The sequence below is a fragment of the Mobula birostris genome, chromosome 6 (assembly GCF_030028105.1).
Source record: "Mobula birostris isolate sMobBir1 chromosome 6, sMobBir1.hap1, whole genome shotgun sequence".
Lineage (NCBI taxonomy): Eukaryota > Metazoa > Chordata > Chondrichthyes > Myliobatiformes > Myliobatidae > Mobula > Mobula birostris.
Window position 1 is genome coordinate 141,859,972 of NC_092375.1, and position 20,594 is coordinate 141,880,565.

Below are 20,594 nucleotides of genomic sequence, written 5' to 3' on the forward strand. Positions count from 1 at the left end.
AGAAAAATGCCTGTCCACAAAGAGAACATTCCATGACAGAGGGATCTCCAGGGATGGTCTCACCTGAAGCTTGTCCATTTGCCAGGGAAACATGATTCAGAAATTGAGCTCCCAATGAGAACAAATGTGCCTAAAGCATTGGAGCCATTGCATGCGATTCACAGTGTTAATGATGGACCCTATGCAATTAGAACAATATTGAGTTGGACTGTGAATGGACCACTGAAAGAAGACCATGGTAATGGAAGAGACTGTGCACAGCCAGAGCTAACAGTTAACAGGATGACAGTTTTGAGCCTGGATGAGTTTTGGCTGCAGCAGTTTAAAGCAGATTTCCCTGAATGCAGTCAGGATGAACAAAGTGGTTTGCAAGAGAAGACCACTTGGTCTTGGAGCTGGTTGTCAATACTGCAGAACTGTTGGAAGGTCACTACAAGATTATTTTACCTTTGAGAAAGGAGGTGGTTAACATGCTAAATAATGGGATGATTATTGAACAGTGTGCTCTAAATCAAAGGAAGAGGTTTAAGAAGCATTTGTCATTTTACACTGACAAATTTCATGAAAGATCTGATCTCCAAAGGTTATGCAGAATGAATGCCAGCATAGGATCTGGAACACAATGATGAGAAAGTCTTGTATATGCCACATCATGGTGTTTATCTCCCCAGAAATGCAAAATGTTGTGTTTGGTGGTGGAGTGAATTTTCTTAATGTTCAGCTTTTACAAGGACCAGATCTTACTAGCTCATTAATTGGAGTGATAACTTGATTCAGAAAAGAACCAGAGGTGATCATGGCAGATATTGAATCAATGTTAAAGTACCAGCGAAAGATACAGATCTGCTGAGGTTTCTCTGGTGGCCTGTTAATGACCTCCGCCAAGATATGGTGGAATAGAACGGTGGTACTTCATTACTGAGCTGTTCCAATTTCACTTTCAGTAAATGGTAATGTCCAGAAGAAAATGAAGAACAATTCAGCTATGAGGTAGTAGATAAGGTTTTGCATTGCTTCTATGTTGGTGACTGCCTTGTGTCAGTGTCCTCTGAGGAAGAAGTGGTGGCATCTCTCTATCATGACCTTGTATCCATTTGTACAAAAGGCAGTTTTCCACTCACAAAGTGGATAAGCAACAGACATAGTGTACTAACTGTGATACCAGAAGGGCAAAGAGCGAAAGACATGAAGGATTTGGATTTGGGTGTCCAATGGTGCATTCTGTCTGATACTTTCAAGTTGAAGATTGCAATCCAAGATAGACCATTCACTAGATGGGGGATCCTCTCCATAGTTCAGGAGTCTTGAGTCCGGTGTTGCTATCTGCTAAGACGATCTCTGTAGAAAGGATTTGGCTGGGATGACACTATAGTAACATCAGTTGCTCATGAAGTGAATAAGCTAGCTGGAAGAACTCTGCCAGTTGGAAGACTTCCAGGTTGTTAGATGTTTGTAATCCTTTGATTTTGGAAAAGTGACTGCTGCACAGTTATACCACTTTACAGATGCAAATGAACATGGCTATGGAGCAATGAACTACCGATTGTTGCAAAACATGTGCTATCAGGTGCACCATGATTTATCATGGGAAAATCTAGGGTAGCTCCATTGAAGCCAGTTTCCATCCCTCAGATGGAGCTGACCACTGCTACTATGACAAGCCGTATGGACGCATTGTGGAGGAAGGAGTTGCACATGCAGCTTCAGGACTCAGTGTTGTAGATTGGTAGTACTTCTGTGCTGAAGTGAGTAAAGAATGAAACTTACAGATTCCAAACCTTAGCTGCAAACAGTTTCAGAAATTCTTAAGGTCTCACAATGAAGGTATGTAAACACTTCAAGCAACCAGGCACATGGGTTGAAGGTGAATGCATTCCTGGAGAATGAGACATGGGTGTCAGGGCCTTAGTATCTTCAGCCTGAATGGCCTGAGAATCCCGATTGTTCTGGAGAACTTCTGCTAGATGATCTAGAAATCAAGAGGAGTGCTACAATGAATGTCACATGAGTTAAAGAGGACATGGTAACACATATGATCTATCACCTCGCCTTGGTCCCGTCTGAAGAAGACAATGATCTGCAATCTTAGATTTAAGAATCTGCTCTTGTTTCTTAGTCGGAAGCAATTGAACATGGCTCTTGCTCAGTCTGACTTGGAAGAAGAAACACAAAGATATAGTTTGGAGAGAGAGATTGAGTAGGGCAAAGATCAGATCAGCCATGATTGTCTCTCAGAGGAGGAGCTCAAAAAGGCTGAAGTGGAGAACATTGGGTTTAGCCAAAGAAAGAGATTTCTAGATGAATTGTTAAGTTTGCAAAGGGGAGAAGTGTGAAAATGAACATCCATATTTTGAAACTTAATCCAGTACTTGAAGATGGAATATTGAAAGTTGGTAAACAGCTTTGGAGGGCAGCCAGACCCGAAGAGTTTAAACATCCTGTTATACTGGCAAAGAATCTTCATATCTCAGAACTCATTTTGAGGCATGTACATCAAGAGCTGGGACATGGTGGCTGTAACCACGTGTTATCCAGGTTGCGCCAAAAATACTGGATTCCCATTGCTAGTACAGCTATAAGAAGAATCCTGTCTAAGTGTGCTGTTTGTCAAGGGTTGCACACAGCACCAGAATTACAGCACATGCCAGATCTGTCACTGGACAGGGTCTCTCCAAATGAACCTCCGTTTACACTTTCGATCTTTTGAAGTGAAGAGCGAAGGGTTCACAAACATTTTCTTGCAACCTGTATCCATATTTTTTCCAGTAAACAACTTTGTTGGCCACAGAATGCTTTAGATCCATTTTTTAATCCTTATCTTCATTAAACTTTTATATTTGCTTTCAATTAAATCTATTAATTATTTTTGTTTAATTTATGTGATTTGGACACCAATGTCAAGGCTAGTATTTATTGTCTGTCATTAGCTGTCCTAGACAAAGTTATAGTAAACAACAGAGTTCTTGATAGTGTTAATGTACTTCCACAGTGCTTTATGTAAGGGTCCCTGGCCTTGGATACAATGACCATGAATTACATTACCGTTTCAAAAATCAGGGTAGTGAGAGTACAATTTTTATGCAAGTATGCTAAAGGTGGCGTTGCACTACATAACGTAAAGTTTACCATTATCAAAACGCAAAGTCCTAAAGTCTGAGGTCAGCTTGTAACTTCTGAATACAAACAGTGATGGAGGCTACATTCCTTTGATCTAGTCTGAAGCAAAAAATGAAATTTCTTAACACTGCAATGCGTACTCTTTTGAAGTACCTCTCTTTATTGATTGCATGCTTAACAGTAGTGTCATGTAGTGTACTTGCTGAAAATCAGTTAATTATAAAATGGCTTGAAGCAATATGTGTGCAAGTCTGATTGCTCAATATTGTTTATTTCTTACTTTGACCAGCATGATTGGACTTATATAGCTGTAAGCTATACTTGTAAAACTGATAAGCCTTCACGCGGCACCTTGAATAAATAATGAACTGATGTAGTTGCAAATGAGACAAAATATTGTTTTGTTAGTTCTTTTGTATGAATATTCTTACATTGGAAGACAAGATATTGGGATGTGAGTAAAATATTTTTCTTTCCTCCTCAACACTTTTTTACTCTTAATTCTTTTTTCTTACTCTTTCAGTAAGATGGTGGTACACTTGGCTTTTACAGGTCAACCAGAGGTGTTATTGTCTTTTTTTAAATGTACTTTTTTATGATCACAAGACCCTGCTGGACATTAAGAACTACCCCTCAGTGTTTGCTCGGGAGAAGACAAGCTGTATTGTGTTCAACTGCAGACTGCTGCAATATTCATGGGCTCAGGGACTTGAGCTATAATTTTTGTGTGACTATTTTTTATGTGCTTATTACCTTATGTGTGCTTGTCAACTTATGTGCGTCGTGTGCCTTCTGCTGTGTATGATTGTTGGTACTGTATTTTTCACCTTATCCCTGGAGTAACGTTATTTCTTTTGGTTGTGTACATGTATATTCATGTATGTTGAATACCAGTTAAACTTGAACATTAAATTTTATTCATGGCACTTTTCTTTGACCACATATCTTCTGCTGAACTAGTACTGTTACCACAAACATTCTCCATACAGTTAATTTGTGTATCTGAACTCCGAATTCTTTAATGAATAGCATGTTGCACAGGATAATTGAAAACCAATAAGGGAAGGGAGGTCAGGGTAGGAGACTATCCTTTAATTGCTGTCACATCCCAGTAGTCCATGTTGTGGCTGACACTTTTAACTTAATAAAGCCATTTTGAGATATTTTAGGACTAAAAGTGACAGTCTTTTTATGGAGCCAATCTTAATCCAGAATGAGAATGGAATTTATGAGATTTACTTTAAAATAAGTTGTGTATACTAGATTTTTGACATGGTTAGAGTTTTGTGTACGTAAGGCTTTTTAAATAAAAATAAATCTCAATGCTAGAGGTGAAGCAGAGAGTTGATGGCAAGGACAGAAGGCAAGGAGGAGTACTGTGGGAGTTCTGTAGGAGGGAGCAGATAAGATGTGCTTTTGGAGTAGATTTTGGTTGTTCCAGTGATGATTTTGACAGTAGAGATTTTATCAGTCAGTAGCCAGATGTCAAAAAACCTACATTCTTTCTCTGTTAGTATATTGACATTTGATTTAATTTTAGCACCAAGGTTATTAGCTTCAATTTGCTTTTTGATCTTTCTGACAGCGTTGCTTTTGCATGAAAACAAATCTGAGCTTCAATTCTTTGGAGCATAATTAATAAGAAGCAGCAGGACATGGAGTGAAGTGTTGCTGTCTATGGCAGTTTTTTGACTCACATTTCCATGGTTTCAAGCATTGGAAGTGGGAGCAGAAGAGCACCCTCAGCCTCTTGAGCCTACTCTGCCATTTAGTAAAATTGTGACTGACTCGATCACAACCTCAGTTATTTTCCTGCTGCCCATGGTAATCTTTCATCTGTTGCTCATCAATATGTTTCAACTTCTGTGTTAAAAATATTCAGATATTCTGTGTCCTCCATCCTTTGAGGAGGAGAATTTCAGAGACTCATGACCCTTCGAGAGAAAATATTTTGCGTCATCTCTATCAGAAAGTTGATTCCTTATTTTAGAACAGTTATCCCTTTGCTTTAGATTCTTCTGCAAAAATAAACATCCTCTACACATCCTCTGTCAAAGTTCCTCAGGATCATATATGTTTCGATGAAGGCACTTCTTGCTCTACTAAACTCCAATGAATATAAACCTAGCCTGTCCAATTTTTCTTGTTAATACAAATCATTATTCCCTGGAGTGGTCCTGTTAATCTTCCCTGATTTGCTTTCAAAGCATTAATGTCCTCCCTTAAAGAAGATATCACTGCTTCACATCATACTCCAAACGTGATCTCACCAACGCCCAATGCAAAATGTACCATTTATTTGAAAAGTTATACTTCTATAATATTGTCTCTGCATTTATGTCAAATTGCTGATTGACCATATTGTGATTTAGATTCATTTACAAAACTGAATAGTTGGCATAGACTCAAAGTCTGCAAACTACTGTCATATATTATTCACCTCAATATTATCACCAAAATATGTACACTTTTCATTTCTAATTTGATTCAGTTCTTAGCAAAAATCTGTTAATTATCTAAATGCCTACTGTTCTTGATTTTTTCTTTGTTGGGAAAGTCTTGTAATCAGGTTCAGAAGAGTTACTGTATATCTGCATAAATCTCAATTTTCAGGCTTCTTTTTATGGCTGGAACAGAATGGTAGAATCTCCATATTACAATGAATGTATTACCACCCTGTTCCTGTCATTGAAGCAATGATGATCTTTCCCTTGGCATCACATGAATGATCCACTCTCTAAGAAGGGAGGAAGGCAAAAAAAAGGAAATTATAGTCCAGTTGGCCTAACCTCAGTGGTTGGGAAGGTGTTGGAGTCTATTATTAAAGGTGAGGTTTCGAGGTACTCGTAGACTAAAGATAAAATGAGTCAAAGTCAACATGGTTTCTATTGAAGTGAAATCTTCCCTGACAAATCTGTTAGAATTCTTCAAGGAAGTAGCAAGCAGGGTGGACAAAGGAGAGGCTGTGGATGTCATTTACTTGGAGTTTCAGAAGGCATTTGATAAGGTGCCACAAATAATGCAACTTAACAAGATAAAATCCTATGGCGTTACAGGGAAAATACTGGCATGGATAGCAGAATGGCTGACAGGCAGGAGGCAGCAAGTGGGAATAAAAGGGGCCTTTTCTGGTTGGCTGCCGAAGACTAGTGGTGTTCCTCAGGGGTCAGTATTTAGACCACTGCTTTTCACATTGTTTGTCAGTGATTTAGATATTGGAATTGATTAGTTTGTGGCAAATTTTGCGGATGATACGAAGATAGGTGGGAAGGGTAGGTAGTGCTGAGGAAGCAATGCGGTTGCAACAGGACTTAGATAAATTTGGAAGAACGGATAAAACGTGGAAGATGGAATACAATGTTGAGAAATGTATGATGATGCATTTTGATAAAAGGAACAATAGTGCGGAGTATTATCTAAATGGGGAGAAGGTTCAAACATCAGAGGTGCAGAGGGACTTAGTAGTCCATATGCAAAACTCCCAGAAGGTTAATTTACAGGTTGAGTCTGTTGTAAAGAAGGCAGATGCAATGTGGGTACTTATTTCAAGAGGAATAGAATATAAAAGCAAGGAGATAATGCTGAGCCTTTATGAGACACTAGTCAGGCTGCACTTAGAGTATTCTCAACAGTTTTGGATTCCATATCTCAGAAAAGATGTGTTGTCATTGGAGAGAGTCCAGAGGAGGTTCATGAGTATGATTCTAGGAATGAAGGGGTTAACATATTAGGAGCGTTTGGCAGCTTTGGGCCTATACTCACTGGAATTTAAAAGAATGCGAGTAGATCTCATTGAAACCTACTGAATGTTGAAAGGACTAGATAGGGTGGATGTGGAGAGGATGTTTCCTCTGGTGGGGGTATCCAGATCAAGAGGGCACAGCCTCCAAATTAAGTGGCGAGGCTTTAGAACAGAGGTAAGGAGGAATTTTTTTTTAGCCAGAGAGTAGTAAATCTGTGGAATGTTCTGCCACAGACTGTGGTGGAGGCCAAGTCCATGTGTATTTTTAAGGTAGAAGTTGATCCTTTCCTGATCAGTCAGGGCATCAAAGGGTATGGCGAGAAGGCAGGTACTTGGGGTTGAGTGGAATCCGTGATCAGCCCTGATGGAATGGTGGAGCAGACTCAGAGGGCTGGATGGCTTAATTCTGCTCCTATGTCTTATGGTCTTATTGTCATTTGGCCTAGCACTTCACGTTGCTGGCATCCTGATCTCACTTCAGACATGCTTTCTTTCTGTGCTATCTTCTCCCATCCTCCAGGCAGCTTCTACCAGATCTATTTTGCAGAAATGGTGGACATTTTTTTTGCATTACTCTGTAATATTGTCACACAAATTGCCCATTGTATTTATGTACCTTTACTTGCCCATAGGGGAGAAAAATGAAGATATAGTGCAGGCTGCAGAATCCACACTGGAGGAGACAATTGCACTGTGTCAACGCAATTCACACAGCCTGAACCAACAGCAGCGAGAGGTGAGTGTTGGCATTTTGCACCTAAATGCTAAATATTTTTACTTGTGTCATATTTTAGGTCTGAAGTTCTTAATTGTTTTGTGGTTTTTATGCTGAAAGCTAGCAATATTCATGAGATTTACATTTCATATATAGTGAAGAGGTTTAGTTGCATATTAAATGTTGTATGCTTGGAAAATTATCTCAAATTCCATCACTGTTGTACCCTTCTTCATAAAAAAACTTAGTCAGCCAAGAGTAATTTTCTTATTTGTGGAGTATTCCTCTGTCAGTGGTCACAACAGTGACAATAGGGGTATCAGAGATAAAGGGAATTAACTAGTAGCAACAAAGGCTTTTGTTTTTTCAGGATTGAGATTATTGGGTAGTTTTGTAGGTGTTTTTCTACTTTGATCAGACATTGCAACTAGCCACATATGATTTGAAATGATTCAAAACACGGTTATAAAACTAACCAGATAAAAAGCATGAGAAATCCTTTTGGAGCTTAGAATTGTGAAGCAGACACCCAGTGAACTTTTTGAAATAAACTCAACTAAATTGAGGATAAACAAAACGAGTTAAGAAGTGCACAAACAGGATGGACAAGCATATTTAAGGAGTCAGGCATCAAAATACACATGCATAAAATAATATGGTTTGTCTTTGTTGTATTTTCCATATTTCTTAAAAGTTTTGTGCAATTGTCCAAGCAATGCTTTTCATGATAGAAGCAAAACAATCCAGTGCAAATTCTGCATGAAGTTCAGAAAGGATGATTTGGAGATTAACGTCAGACTATGACACTTGGTAACTTGTGTTGGAGAGACTTTGGCTCTGGAAAGGAAGTGATGCAGTTCGTAAAGTTTTACATTTTATCTGTAGATTAGCTTCAGCATTATGTCGATTGCACAGCCTTGTGTAGCAGTCATGAGATGCAGGTAGATTTCTTTGGTTGCCAGACGAGGAGATAACAAAGAAAATGCCAGAGAACTTAGTGAAGCAGCATCTGTGGAAAGAGAAAGCAGTTAAAGTTTTGGTCCAGCCTTTCTGCTTTTGTTTCAGATTTCAGCTTCTACTGTACAAACTTAGGAGTGATGCTTCTCCTTTTTTCTCAATGAATGAAGGGTTTTGTAAGGCCATGGAAGGCTGCTCCCTGAGTGCCGCTTTGAATTAGCATCCAGTGAAGATCATGTCCACTGTGCCTTTAAATAGACAAAATCCACATGGTGAATTGTGGGACAACTCTTCAGAGATACTTTTCATTGTGGAGAACTTTCTGTCATTCAGGAGACCTTCTGACAGTTTGTTCCTGTTTTTGAACATGGTTAAGATTATGGCATCTCTGAGATACCAGGGTACATGCTTCTCAACCCAGATGTGTAAAATTGCATTGTGAATTTGTGACTGAAGTTCTTCACTGCCAAGTCTTAGAACTTCAACTGAAATATTGTTTGCCTTAATATGCAGCTTCTCAATAAAAGTATCAAAACTGAAATATTAGAATCCTCACGGGCAGCCCCAAAACATGACAGAACTGAATGCCACTGCTCTATCACTACCCTGAGTGTGACAAATTGTGTAGTTGGTGGAAAATACAAAGATAGATACACCTTTTTCTGGAGGAGAAAACTGAAAAAGGAATGCTTTTCATACAGTGGATTCCTCATCCATTGATGATTCAGTCTGATGTCTTTGTGACTCTTCTGTAGGGTAAGTGATACCACATGACCTTCAATTCACTGCAGCAGAGGCTTTTTGCTGCACGTTCCCCAACCTCTGATGCTGTAAATAAGGAAGACTTCTCCAAACTTCAGTCTGCTGACCTACATCCCAGAGGGAGGCAAACTGAATCTCCTGGGTAATGTCAATGCCAGTGTTAAAATCCTCCTGCAAGACATGACTGGGAAGGAGGAGAAAGGGAAAACTACTCTTAGCAGAATTGTCCTCCTAATCAAATGCTTGGAGCACAGACATTTCCCTACAGACAACATTTTGTCAGGGAAACCAATATAAATTCTCATGGCAACACTATAGATTCAGACACTGGTATCTGATGGATTATGTATTTTCTTTTCCTGCATCATGCCTGACATGACTGTTGGATTGGTCATTGCCTATTCTATTCTGTTATCTTCATCACCCTGGCTTCAAAATATTGGACTCAGCAAAAACACTGCATCAACGAAATCAGTGTTGAAGGTTAATAAGGATCCCATTCAGATAATTTGCACTAACAGCAGCTCACAGACAATCGGACAGCTTCCAACAACAGGAGTTACATAAGTTATGTAGTATTCTGACTGCTATTTGCTGTCTTTACAGATGCAAAGTAAGGTGAATTTGTGTTTTATCTACTAGAAAGTGTCAAATCTCTCAGAAGGTTGATTCGCAGGTTGAGTCTGTGGGAAAGAAGGCAAATGCAATGTTGGCATTTATTTCAAGGGAAACAGAATATAAAAGCAAGGAGATAATGCTGAGGCTTTATAAGGCACTAGTCAGGTTGCACTTGGAGTATTCTCAACAGTTTTGGGCTCCTTATATCAGAAAAGATGTGTTGTCATTGGATTGAGTCCAGAGGAAGTTCACGAGGATGATTCTGGGAATGAAAGGTTTACCATATGAAGAGTATTTGCTAGCTTTGGTCCTCAGTTCACTGGAATTTAGAATAATGGATGGAGATCTCGTTGAAACTTCCCGAATGTTGAAAGGACAAGATAAGGCAGAAGTGGAGAGGATGTTTCCTGTAGTGGGAGTATGCAGAACTAGAGGGCACAGCCTCAAAACTGAGGTGCGACCTTTTAGAATGGAAGTAAGAAGGAATTTTTTAGCGAAAGAGTGGTGAAACAGTGGAATGCTCTGCCACAGACTGCAGTGGGAGCCAAGTCCGTGGGTATATTCAAAGCAGAAGTTGATAGATTCCTGATTGGTCGGGGCATCAGGGATATGGTGAAAAGGCAGGTGTATGGAGTTGAATGGGATCAGGGATCAGCCATGATTAAATGGTGGAGTAGACTCGCTGTGCTGAATGGCCTAATTCTGCTCCTATATCTTATGGTCTAAAGCCCCATGAATCTAGTTTGATGAGAATGATTAGGAGATCCAGAAGCCAGTTACCACAAAGGCAAGGCATTCCCAGATTGGGAACACAACACACCTGAAGGGGAAGGAAGGAAGCAGTTCTGCAGTCTCCTAAGGACCAAAGTCAAACAGAAATTTTGTAAGAACAGATAGTGGATGGAAAACAACAGGTGGTCCTGCAGTTCGCTGGTTCTTCAGCCTAAACATCCCAGAGCCTACCCCACTGAGAGACAAGAATGGAGGAAACCTTAATAGCGACAGGGGTTTAAGTGGCAAATAGTGGAAGGAACACTTCAAAGAACCACACAGTCTGACTCATAGTGCCATTGATTCCATTCTACAGCAAGCTATTTGCTTCACTGTTACCACTATCCAAGACTAAAAGTGTTGGTGGGTTGTACTAAGCATGGAGTTCAGTCATATACAAAGAGTGCTGGATTCGCTCAAACATCTTTGGGGTCAAGGACAACTGCTCCAAGAAAATCATTCAATGCATTTTGTTTGTTTTTTTTAAAGACAGCTGGCTATTTCTATCATTTAAAACCATGTCCTATAATGTATGAATGGACAGTATGACCAAGTTGTTTGGATCCTTGTTTCTAGGCTTCTGTGTTAAAATGATTACTCCGTCACAGTCTCTACAGAGAGATTGACAGATCCCAAGATCATTTATGACAACAGCCATTTGCATCTGCTATTCAGTATTCAGTTTTCCAGTTGAGAGAATTTTGTGCGCGAGTGTCAATGTGAACCATCGTCTCAACAATGTATGGAATTTGCACAGCCCTTCACTTTGTGTGTCCACATTATATACAAGTCATTCCCAATCTGTGGCTGAGTTCCACTTCATGAACTGTTCACAACTCAAACAGTTCATAAGTTAGAAATACAGATAAGGACTTTGTTCCGAGGTGGCAGAGGATGCCTACAGTTACAGCCAGAAAGTCTGATTTCCTTTATGTTTGTTTGTATATGTGTGCTGTACGTAAGTCAAGTGTTTGTACATAGAACATAGAATAGTACAGCATAGTACAGGCCTTTCGGCCCACAATGTTGTGCCAATCCTCAAACCCTGCCCACCTTAAATTCCTCCATATACCATATTTGTAAGCTGGGATGTAACTGTATTAAAAAAACCATTATTCCTCTCCTAGTTCAAAGGGACCTACATAAAATACATTTAGTGGAACATCATAATGAAGTCAGAATAGAAAAAAGCTGTTAGTGATAAGGAAAGATAGGAATTAGGTCATTTCAAGAATGCCTTTAATAATCAGTGTAAAGAATATGATATTATCTCATGACCAATTCTATTTGGATAGTTAGTCCCCAAAGTAAGAGATAGCCCTCTGCCACTAATAAATTATGTTGTTAAGCTGCATAATTAGTGGAGGTATTAGTTTTTTTTTTAAATTACAATATATTTACCTACAAGCATTCTCCCCATCAGATGTGACATTTTTGCTGTGCTAGAAATACTTCCCTCTAACAACTAACTTTTCTGAACATTCTATTTATTTGGAAGTGAGTCCAACATTTTTTTATCCTTATTAATGTCTGCAATAGAAAATTAAATCAGCTGTGCACTTTTGAAAAGCATAAAATTTTCACTGCTGAATAGTCCTTTGTACAGCGTAGGCAGTACCTTACGACGCAATGAACAGAACTGAAATATACAGCAGCCGAATTTAGCATACTGATAGATTAAGAAAAAAAATAGGAAGTAAGTCACATTTTGAAAGTGAGTTTTTTCTTTGGCCACTGTGAAGTGGTGCTATGTGTAATAACACAGTGCTTTTCTCAACAATGATTCCATAAATCTTTCGAAAGTAACTTTAAGTCTATGGAGATGAAAGTGTTAACTAAAGTGTGCAGACCTTTATTGTTTTTTTTGTCTTTGAGATCTGGTTCTTTCAGATCATAAAGCAGGTATGTTATGTAGGACTAGATGTTAATATCCCTTATTTGCACTCCTGAGACGTGCTGCCTAGACTCTGTGGGTTGGCCAAGTGAGTGGTGGCATCTTCTGGGTTATCAAGTGGGCGCCCTCTTTCCTCAGTGTTTCGCTGATAGGCCCACGACACCTCCGGAGGGTTCAGCAGTGAATCCTGGCGTCCTGGGCTCAACCTCTAGATGCCTATCACTCACTTGGGGACCCAGATGGAATCCTTTCTCTTCATCCGGAGCCACTGACTACCCTTTTCAGCAGCTCTGGAGAGGTCTTTGACTGCTTGTCGGTGTGTCTTCCCTCGCACTCCCAACTCCTGGAGTAGCCTTGATGTTGATGTGGCTACAAATCCTCTGCAGCCTACTTCGACTGGTCGGACCCTTGCTCTCCAGCCACGTTGTTGCGCATCGGCTGCAAGCTCAGCATACCTCAGCTTCTTGTGCTCGTAGGCCTCCTCCGCTGCATCCTCCTGGGGCACTGTAAGCTCGATGATGCAAACGAGATGGAGTGAGGCCAACCATAGCACAAGGTCTGGTCTGAGCTTGGTTTCCGCGATTTCAGTTGGGAAGCAGAGCCTCTGGCCTAAGTCTGCCACCATCTTCCAATCACGTGCCCCACCTAGCCACCCGGTGTCTGGTTTTGATGTATCGAGTCTGGCTTGACTGTCACCTTCCTGGACAAATGCCATTAACGGCCAGCGGGATGAAGGGGGAGGGGGAGCGTTGATGCTCATCTGCCGACTTTCCAGCACCGCTACAAGACGTCGTAGCACCTGGTTGTGCCGCCAGGTGTATCGGCCTTGAGTAAGGCTGGTCTTGCAGCCCACCAGAATGTGTTTTAGTGTTCCTGAAGTCGGGCAGAGGGGGCATGTGGGGTCCTCTCCATACCACTGGCTGAGATTCATGGGAAACGGCAAGACATCGTAGGCAGCCTTATGGTGAAACTCGCTCTGAATGTCCCCATCTCCCACAGCTCTTTCCAGGAGATCTTTCTTTTCTCCACTCCCTCCCATCTCATCTATTGCCCTTGCCTTGTCTGAGCAACGGCCTTTGTGCACATTCCCGCCTCCTCCTGCCAGCGTATCTCCTGCATCACGAGCCCGCGTCTCTGAGACGGAGCAGCCTTGTTCCAGGCTGGTGTACTGTCCCCAAGGCCAAGACCGCTCCTCCCTTGCTGCACTCGGCCCATGATGTTCCTGTGCTTGAGTGCCGCCTTTGCTTGCTTGGTTGCTTCTGATGGAGTCCATTTCCTCCCAGTATCCAGGACGTGGGAAGCTTGTGCTACAAATGGATCACTCGCCTCTGTTAACATCATCTCCCGTCTCACTCTGGCGCACTTGTACTCCTCTGAAAGACTGGAAATGGGTAGCTCTAGGACTCCTTCGCTGTAGAACCCTTTGCTACTGAGGCACCTGAGAGGACCACGCCTCTTCCTTACGTATGAGCTGATCAGTCTCTCCAGCTTTTCCACTTTTGAGATTGGAACTTCATACAGGGTTAGTGGCCACATGAGGTGTGGAAGGAGCCCAAACTGCATACACCAGAGCGTCATCTTGCCAGGGAGAGTGGTTCTGTCGATGCTCTCGAGGCCACTGAAGGCATCCTTCCTGAGCTGATCTACCTGCTCTGTGTCTTTGAGGAATGCATTATACCTCCGACCTAGGCTCCTCACAGGCTTCTCGAAGACTGTTGGAATCGTCTCATCACCCATGTGGAGGTGTTGGTCTACCAGCTTCTTCTTGACAATAGAGATGCTTCTGGACTTGCTCGGCTTGATCTTCAGCCGAACCTGCTCGATGTTTTCTTAAAGTTTTCTCAACAGGCGTACAGTACAATCCTTGGTCATGATGAATGTTGTGAGATCATCCATGTATGCTCTGATAGCGGCAGCCTCAGGCCAAGTCTTATGCGCTATCCTCCAACCACCCATCGAGATGCTCTAATGATCAGGTACACGGCCATGGTGAAGGGTAGCGGGGAGATGGTACCACCGGCCATGATTCCCACTTCCAGATATTGCCACACTGTGGTGTAATCTGCTGTTGTCAAACATAGCTGCGTGTCCTGGAAGTAGGCCTTAACGAGGCTTGTGAGGACCACTGGGACCCTGAAGAAGTCGAAAGCAGTCCAGAGGAGGTTATGAGGGACTGAGCAGAAGGCATTGGCGAGGTCCAGGAACACCATGTGAATATCAGTTCCCTCCTTCTTGGCGACCTGGATCTGATGCCAGATGGTATAAGCATGTTCCAGACAGCCAGAGAAGCCAGAGATCCCTGCTTTCTGGATTGATGTATCAATCAGATGGTTTCTTTGCAAATATCTTCCAACATAATTGTATAAGGGCTAAGAATGTTGTAAAAGTGAGCCTGAAGGCTTTGTGTGTCAATGCAAGGAGCATTCGTAACAAGGTGGATGAACTAAAACTGCAGATTGTTATTAATGATTATGATATAGTTGGGATCACAGATACATGGCTCCAGGGTGACCAAGGATGGGAGCTCAACATTCAGGGATATTCAATATTCAGGAGGGATAGGCATGAAAGAAAAGGAGGTGGGGTAGCATTGCTGGTTAGAGAGGAGATTAACGCAATAGAAAGGAAGGACATTAGCTGGGAGGATGTGGAATCGATATGGGTAGAGCTGCATAACACTAAGGGGCAGAAAACGCTGGTGGGAGTTGTGTTCAGGCCACCTAACAGTAGTAGTGAGGCTGGGGATGGTATTAAACAGGAAATTAGAAATGCGTGCAATAAAGGAACAGCAGTTATAATGAGTGACTTCAATCTACATGTAGATTGGGTGAACCAAATTGGTAAGGGTGCTGAGGAAGAGGATTTCTTGGAATGTATGCGGGATGGTTTTTTGGACCAACATGTCGAGGAACCAACTAGAGAGCAGGCTATTCTAGACTGGGTATTGAGCAATGAGGAAGGGTTAATTAGCAATCTTGTCGTGAGAGGCCCCTTGGGTAAGAGTGACCATAATATGGTGGAATTCTTCATTAAGATGGAGAGTGACATAGTTAATTCAGAAACAAAGGTTCTGAACTTAAAGAATGGTAACTTTGAAGGTATGAGACGTGAGTTAGCTAAGATAGACTGGCAAATGACACTTAAAGGGTTGATGGTGGATATGCAATGGCAAGCATTTAAAGATCGCATGGATGAACTACAACAATTGTTCATCCCAGTTTAGCAAAAGAATAAATCAGTGAAGATAGTGCACCCGTGGCTGACAAGGGAAATTAGGGATAGTATCAATTCCAAAGAAGAAGCATACAAATTAGCCAGAAAAAGTGGCTCACCTGAGGACTGGGAGAAATTCAGAGTCCAGCAGAAGAGGACAAAGGGCTTAATTAGGAAAGGGAAAAGAGATTATGAGAGAAAACTGGCAGGGAACATAAAAACTGACTGTAAAAGCTTTTATAGATATGTGAAAAGAAAAAGATTGGTTAAGACAAATGTAGGTCCCCTACAGACAGAAACAGGTGAATTGATTATGGGGAGCAAGGACATGGCAGACCAATTGAATAACTACTTTGGTTCTGCCTTCAGTAAGGAGGACATAAATAATCTTCCAGAAATAGTAGGGGACAGAGGGTCCAGTGAGATGGAGGAACTGAGGGAAATACATGTTAGTAGGGAAGTGGTGTTAGGTAAATTGAAGGGATTAAAGGCAGATAAATCCCCAGGACCAGATGGTCTGCATCCCAGAGTGCTTAAGGAAGTAGCCCAAGAAATAGTGGATGCATTAGTGATAATTTTTCAAAACTCTTTAGATTCTGGACTAGTTCCTGAGGATTGGAGGGTGGCTAATGTAACCCCACTTTTTAAAAAAGGAGGGACAGAGAAACCATGGAATTATAGACCAGTTAGCCTAACATCGGTGGTGGGAAAAATGCTAGAGTCACTTATCAAAGATATGATAACAGCTCATTTGGAAAGCATGAAATCATTGGACAAAGTCAGCATGAATTTGTGAAAGGAAAATCATGTCTGACGAATCCCATAGAATTTTTTGAGGATGTAACTAGTAGAGTGAATAAGGGAGAACCAGTGGATGTGGTATATTTGGATTTTCAAAAGGCTTTTGACAAGGTCCCACACAGGGGATTAGTGTGCAAACTTAAAGCACATGGTATTGGGGGTATGGTATTGATATGGATAGAGAATTAGTTAGCAGACAGGAAGCAAAGAGTGGGAATAAAGGGGACCTTTTCAGAATGGCAGGCAGTGACTAGTGGGGTACCGCAAGGCTCAGTGCTGGGACCCCAGTTGTTTACAATATATATTAATGACTTAGACGAGGGAATTAAATGCAGCATCTCCAAGTTTGCGGATGACATGAAGCTATGCGGCAGTGTTAGCTGTGAGGAGGATGCTGAGAGGATGCAGGGTGACTTGGATAGGTTAGGTGAGTGGGCAAATTCATGGCAGATGTAATTTAATGTGGATAAATGTGAGGTTATCCACTTTGTTGGCAAAAACAGGAAAACAGATTATTATTTGAATGGTGGCTGATTAGGAAAAGGGGAGGTGCAACGAGACCTGGGTATCATTGTACACCAGTCATTGAAAGTGGGCATGCAGGTGCAGCAGGCGGTGAAAAAGGCGAATGGTATGCTGGCATTCATAGCAAGAGGATTCGAGTACAGGAGCAGGGAGATACTACTGCAGTTGTACAAGGCCTTGGTGAGACCACACCTGGAGTATTGTGTGCAGTTTTGGTCCTCTAATCTGAGGAAACACATCCTTGCCATAGGGGGTGTACAAAGAAGGTTCACCAGATTGATTCCTGGGATGGCAGGACTTTCATATGATGAAAGACTGGATCGACTAGGCTTATATTCATTGGTATTTAGAAGATTGAGGGGGGATCTTATAGAAACGTATAAAATCCTAAAGGGATTGGACAGGCTGGATGCAGGAAGATTGTTCCCGATGTTGGGGAAGTCCAGAATGAGGGGTCACAGTTTGAGGATAAAGGGGAAGCATTTTAGGACCGAGATTAGGAAAAACTTCTTCACACAGAGAGTGGTGAATCTGTGGAATTCTCTGCCACAGGAAACAGTTGAGGCCAGTTCATTGGCTATATTTAAGAGGGAGTTAGATATGGCCCTTGTGGCTAAAGGGATCAGCGGGTATGGAGGGAAGGCTGGTACAGGGTTCTGAGTTGGATGATCAGCCATGATCATACTGAATGGCGGTGCAGGCTCGAAGAGCTGAACGGCCTACTCCTGCACCTATTTTCTATGTTTCTATCTTGACAGCCTATGAGCAACCACACTAAAGAAGATCTTGCCCTCGATGTTTAGGATACTAATCTGGCGGAATTGGCTGATTTCTGATGAATCCTTTTCCTTTGGGATCAGGATTCCTCTGGCTCTCTGCCAGGATGTTGGTATCTCCTGCTTATGCCATACCACCTTCATGAGCCTCCAGAGGAACCGCAGGACACCTGATTCATTTTTGTAGAGCTTGTATGGCACTTCATTGGGACCTGGGGCTGATGTGGCCCTTGCCCTACGCACAGTTTTCTCCACCTCACTCCATCTAGTTTGGCTGATATCTAGTTGGTGTTCCAGTGGATGTATTGGTGGCATGTCAGGTGGGAGGGTGATCTCTTCATGGCGTCGGTTGTCTGTGTATAACTTTTTCAGATGTTTTTCCTGTTCTGCCTTTGACACTGACAGACTTCCGCTCTTCTCCCCTGTAAAGAGATCCTTCATAAACTTGAAGGGTTCTTTATAGGAGCTTGTACTTGTCTGTTCCTTCTTCCTGCGTTTCCTTACCAGGTTCTCAGTTCTCCTCAGTGTCGCGAGCCTGCTCCGGATGTCTGCTTGCAACAGATCATAAAGCAAGAATATGTTAGTTGCCTCCGCTCCATCACTGAAAATTTTCTTCTTTATGGGTACAGAGATGAATATCAATTGAGCATTTCAAAATAAAGCTCACTTACCATATTTATGTACCTACGCTTCCCAGTTGGAAGTATTGCATCATTTTTACAAATGGTAAACTGCTGATGTGGACTAAATTCCAATTTTTTCCTATGGTTTAGGAGCACAGAAATTAATTTTGTATTCCAAGCATTGACTCATTGGAAATTACCCCTGCAGTGACTGAAAGCAAGAGTTGGATCCCAGCTGGAAAATGTAAACAGCCTTTGCATTGCTGAAGCCCTGTCTTTAAACTGCACTCACTGGTCTCTTTATTAGGTATATGAGTTGTCTTCTGCTGCATAGACCATCCACTTCAATATTCAACATGTGTGTTCAGAAAAGCTTTTCTGCACACCACAGTTGTAACGGATGCTTATTTGAATTACGGTCAGCTTGAACCAGTCTGGTCATTTTCCTTTGACTTCTCTCATTAACAAGGCATTTTCGCTCACAGTACTACTACTCAGTGGATATTTTTCATTTTTTGCACCATGCTCTGTTGTCTTTGAAAATCCCGAGAGATTAGCAGTTTCTGAGTTATTCAAACCACCCATCTGGCACCAACAGTTATTCCACAGTTAAAGTCACTTAGATCATATTTCTTCCCATTTTGATGTCTGTTCTGAAGAACTTCCGAACTTGTTGACCATGTCTGCATGGTTTTATGCGTTAAGTTACTGCCATATGATTGGCTGATTAGATGTTTGCATGAACAAGCAGGTCTACAGATGTACTAATTAGGTGGCCTCTGAGTGTATATTGCATCATGTTGTTGAAGCTAGATCTTGATAGATTTGCTTCCCCTCTTACAGGCATTATGGTTTCCATTGCTGGAGGCTGTTATGTCAACCCAGAAGCAGTTAAAAGATGGATCGTCCAGCCAAACCATAGAATGTAAGTATGGAAGTGGTTTGGAATGCCAGTTGTATTGCTTTATAATTAATATTAAAATAATTAACTTTTTATATACTGGGAACATGACTATAGTAGAATCTCAAAATGCAGCGAAAGATTTTTTTCCTGTTTATTTGTGTTATTTTGGTGTTGAGAATACGGAAATATAAAATAATACAGGAAATTCATGAGATTGAATGGAGCCTTCTGTTGTATTTATAGTATTTGAAGGTATGATTTGACATTGTCTAATATTGTCATTGGTTTATTATTGTCACATGTACCAAGATACACCAGAAAGCTTGTCTTGTGTACTGTTTATACAGATCAAATCATTACACTGTGCATTGAGCTAAAATAAAATAAAACAAAAACAATGCAGAATGAAGTATAAAAGCTACCAAAAGAGCATATTGCGGGTAAACAATAAAGTGCAAGATCAAAATGAGGTAGATTGAGAGGTCAAAGGACCATCTTTTTGTGCAAGAGTCTGATAACAGTGAGACAGAAGCTGTCCTTGAGCCTAGTGGTGGGTATTTTAATGCTTTTGGATCTTCTGCTGGATGAGAGAGGTGAGAAGAGAAAATGTTTGAGGAGGCTGGGGTCCAAGCTATGTTCACAGCTCTCTTTAATTTCTTGCAGTCACATGCAGAGCAGTTGACATACCAAATGATTAATCCAGATAAAGTGTTTTTTTTTGTGTGGTGTATTGATAAAAATTGGTAAGAGTCGACAGAAACATGGTAAATTTTTTTTAACCTTCTGGGGAAGTGGAGGTATTGGTGAGCTTTCTTGGCTGTGACATCAATGTGTTTGGACAGGACAGGAACTTCTAGGAACTTGAAGCTCTCAATCCTCTGAACCTCAACACCTTTGATGTAGACAGGAGCTTGTGCACCACCCTTCTTTCTGAAATCAATGGCCAACTCTGTTGACATTAAAAGGCTGTTGACATGATTCTACGTCGCTAAGCTCTCTATCTCCTTCCTGTACTCTGACTCATCATTACCTGAGATGCATCCTAATAATCATTAATGCACTATCACAGAAATCCCTTTTTTTTGCTGGATTGCAATTTTAATTACAATACGAAGGAATTCGGGTGTAACATGGTATTTCAATACAGTTCTTTCTAATGCAGAATGAATGTCCGTT

General features: G+C 41.3%; 1 protein-coding gene across 2 annotated transcripts in view; it reads left to right on the top strand.

Moving 5' to 3' along the window:
- The window catches only part of vps8 (VPS8 subunit of CORVET complex), a 662,306-nt gene that overhangs the window by 250,106 nt on the left and 391,606 nt on the right, over nt 1-20,594 (top strand). For both annotated transcript variants that reach the window (XM_072261484.1, XM_072261483.1), the window contains exons 38-39: nt 7,492-7,595; nt 19,358-19,439. In XM_072261484.1, coding sequence (XP_072117585.1) covers nt 7,492-7,595; nt 19,358-19,439 — 186 coding nt within the window. The remainder of the gene's footprint in view (nt 1-7,491; nt 7,596-19,357; nt 19,440-20,594) is intronic.